The 3549-nt window shown below is 41.7% G+C and overlaps 1 protein-coding gene across 1 annotated transcript in view; it reads left to right on the top strand.

Moving 5' to 3' along the window:
- TASL (TLR adaptor interacting with endolysosomal SLC15A4) overlaps window positions 1–3123 on the top strand; it is a 21058-nt gene extending 17935 nt beyond the window's left edge. The window contains exon 2 of the mRNA XM_006158484.3: window positions 179–3123. Within this exon, the coding sequence (XP_006158546.1) occupies window positions 180–1076 (897 nt within the window). The 5' untranslated portion in view covers window position 179 and the 3' untranslated portion in view covers window positions 1077–3123. The remainder of the gene's footprint in view (window positions 1–178) is intronic.
- The last annotated feature ends 426 nt before the right edge of the window (window positions 3124–3549 follow it).

Genomic DNA, 3549 nt, shown 5'->3' with positions numbered 1-3549 from the left:
CCATGGTCAGGAAAACTCTTTGGTAACTAGGGTGGAGGTAAACACGTCAGTTGGGCTCAGAGGCATTTCCAGGACATATTCTGAATAAAGGAAAATGAGTGAATTGATATAACATCTGCTAATTTTTGAAATTCCAGTCTTCTTTATCCCCATTGTTACTCATCGACTCTCTTTCCAGAATGCTGTCAGAAGGGTATCTCAGTGGAATTGCCTACTGGAACGACATCCACTGCAGTTGTGTATCGTATAATGAGCAGGTGGCTGGGGAAAAGGAAGAGGAGACGGATTCCGTTGCTGCTCTGTCCTATTCCTCTGTGGATGAAACACAAGTGAGAAGTCTCTACGTGAGCTGCAAACCCTCTGGCAAGTTTTTTTCTTCAGTACATTCAAGAGAGAGCCAACACAGCAGAAGTCAGAGAGTCACAGTGCTGCAGAAGAACCACAATCCTGTGTTTGAAAGCCCAAACTTGGCTGCAGTTGAAATATGTAGAGACCCCAGCAGAGAGACCTACTTGGTTCCCCCTTCCTGCAAGAGTATTTGTAAGAATTATAATGACTTACATATTGCAGGGGGCCAGGTGATGGCCATCAATTCAGTGACGACAGATTTTCCCTCGGAGAGCAGTTTTGAATATGGCCCTTTGCTGAAGTCGTCTGAGATTCCTTTGTCCATGGAGGAGTCCATTTCCACTCAGCCCAGTAACTTTCCCCAAAAACCTATCCAGCGGTACTCATCTTACTGGAGAATAACCAGCATCAAAGAGAAGAACAGCCTGCAGATGCAGAAGCCTGTTTCTAATGCAGTGCTGAATGAGTACCTGGAACAGAAAGTGGTGGAGTTATATAAGCAGTACTTCATGGACACCATGTTTCATGACAGTTCTCCAACTCAGATTCTGGCATCTGAACTCATCATGACAAATGTGGACCAAATTAGTCTTCAAGTGTCTAAAGAGAAGAACCTGGAGACGTCAAAAGCCAGAGATATAGTCATTAGCCGCCTCTTACAGTTGGCGTCAACGGAAATCAGCACTCCTAGTCTCCATATTTCTCAGTATAGCAATGTGAACCCATAGAGAGAATGCTTCCATTCCTCTGTCTCAATGACTCAAACCCAAAGCAACACTTTATTCATTTATTCTGAGAATGTGCCAGGGAGGTGGTGAAGGGGTGTTAAGAGCTAGGGAAATAAAGATTAGCTGGAAGTTAGTTTGAATTAAGGGCAAATCTCAGAATAGTACACCTGAGAAGGAATGTGGGAAAAGGAGCCAGAAGGAATGATATCAAAGAGGTATTTCTATAGCAAGCAAAGCAAAAATAGAAATGATCAAACAACATAAGATTATGATTCATTGAAAAGGGTTTAGAAATAAAAAAAAGGGGGGGGGGGGCAGGCCAAATAAGAAAGTAACATATTATGGTGAAACAAAAAAGCCAAAAAGATTTCAGGACAGAGAACTAAGACTGTATTTGTTACCCAAATAGATTTCTCAAAGTTGTTTCTCCTTTAGGGAAATAGACTGTTGAAGGCTGCTATATTTGTGTAGAAAGACAGGTTCAAATACTTTTCAAAATACATGTTTGTATAGTATCTCTGTGTTCTGTATCAGTTGATCATTTAAAGATATATTCCTTATAAATATGAAAACTGTAGCAAATTGCAGTTGTGTATTTATTTTTGAGAGCTTACTTCGCTGCAGCTGTAGCCACAAAATAACCATTCAATCCTCTAATTCTCTTTATTGGTACAGATGAAGTTTTCCAAATGGAAAAAGCATCATGTCATCAACATTAAGTCTTTTGGTTTTATTTTGCTGGATATGAGTTTTTTGGTGGTATTAAGCTTCAAAATAAATTATAAATATTACTTTTTCCCGTTTTTTCTCTTCCATATCTCTATGCTCTCTTGACCTTGAGCCAGGAAGGGGCCTTCCATATTCTCGAAACAAGGTCGTAAACCCTAGAGTCCTATGATATCAAATCCTGTGAACATATTCACTCGAACAGTAGCTTCATGAGGACTTCACTGCTTTTCCCCTTTCCTATAGCTTAGAGTTTGACAAACTGTGGCCAAATCTAGCCTGCCACCTGTTTTTGAACTCCTGTAAGGTAAGAATGATTTTTTCCATTTTTAAATGGTTAAAAAGAATAGAACAATACTTTGTGAGTTGTAAAAGTTTATGAAATTCAGATTCAGTGTTGATAAAGTGTTACTGGAACCCGGCCATACTCATTTGTTTACGGATTGTCTATGGCCACTTTCACAGTAGCATGGCAGAATCAAGTGGGTGTGACAGAGAATATCTGGCCCACTAAAACCTGGAACACTTACTGTCTGGCCCTTTCCAGGAGAACTTTGCCAACCCTGCCCAACAGCAGTGCTTTATCCAGATAGTGGTGGCTCAACTTAATTCGGTTCACTGAGGAAGCAGGCTCTGGGATGGAGACTGATGAGCAAGTTTATTTTTTTATGAGGAAATGAAGGAAGCAGAAGTTTCCACAGAGGTCATCTTGCAGGGAGTTCTGGAGCTACGGCAACCCTTCAAAATGATTTGAAATTGAAACAAGAGGGTTGGCTTTTGTACTGTAGCATCAGCCAGGATGGGGTGAACCCTTAGGTGAGGCAGTTCAGTGGAGGGCTGAGGGCAGTGTAGGTTACCCTTAGCTGAAGGCACTTCCCAAAGTGGGAATCAACTGAGAGTCTTTAGCAGCCAGACTCTAGGCAGCTGCTGGGGTAATGAGCTCTTCACCCCAGGGAATCTTTCTGGCGAGGACACTCTTCTACATCTCTCACTATTTGTATTTTTATAATGAACAAATCTATATATTTTTCAATACTGTGTAAGGAAACCTGATTTTGAAATGACTCAGAAATGTTATTCACTATTTTAAACGTATTACAGTAACAGTTACTATGTATTAGTTGTTTACTCTCTGTCTGGCCTGATGTTAGGCATTTTGCATGATTTCTCATAGTAACCTCAAGAGAGAGAGTGTCTATTATCATTCCCTTTTTACATACAGCTGGCTGGGTTCAGAAAAGTCAAAGAATTTGTCTAGGGGTACACAGTAGATGGTGGGACTAAATTTTTTTTTTTTTTTTGGAGAGGTTTTGGCTATAGGGAGCATGCACTTGCCAGACAGACAGAGAGACAGAGAAACAGAAAGTGAGAAATCACCCCCCAAGGGGGATGGCCATGCCGCAATCCCTTCTCCTCCATTCTCCTCTCGGGATCTTGGGCACGCATGCACACATGCCTGGCGTGAGTGTTTTTAAGCCACCGGGTCTGGGATGCGAACCGCAGTCGACGCCATGGGAGTCCAGTGACATAGCCATTACGTCATCATTACGCTAACTGCTGGTCCCCGACGGTGGGACTAAATTTTAATTCAGTTCCATTAACCTTTAAATCCCTGGTTCTTAACCATTTCTACTTGCTCTCTTCTGGTGACCATTGTATTTGTCTCATTAAAAACTGGTTTTCAGGGCCAACAGGTGGCATAGTGGTTAAAGAGCTGGACTCCCACATGGCTGACTGCAGTTCAAGT

This window comes from Tupaia chinensis, unplaced genomic scaffold (genome assembly GCF_000334495.1).
Source record: "Tupaia chinensis unplaced genomic scaffold, TupChi_1.0 Scaffold000600_1, whole genome shotgun sequence".
In the NCBI taxonomy this organism is placed as follows: Eukaryota; Metazoa; Chordata; class Mammalia; order Scandentia; family Tupaiidae; genus Tupaia; species Tupaia belangeri.
Note: the sequence above shows the minus strand (reverse complement) of the source record. Positions and strands in the feature narration are given on the sequence as shown.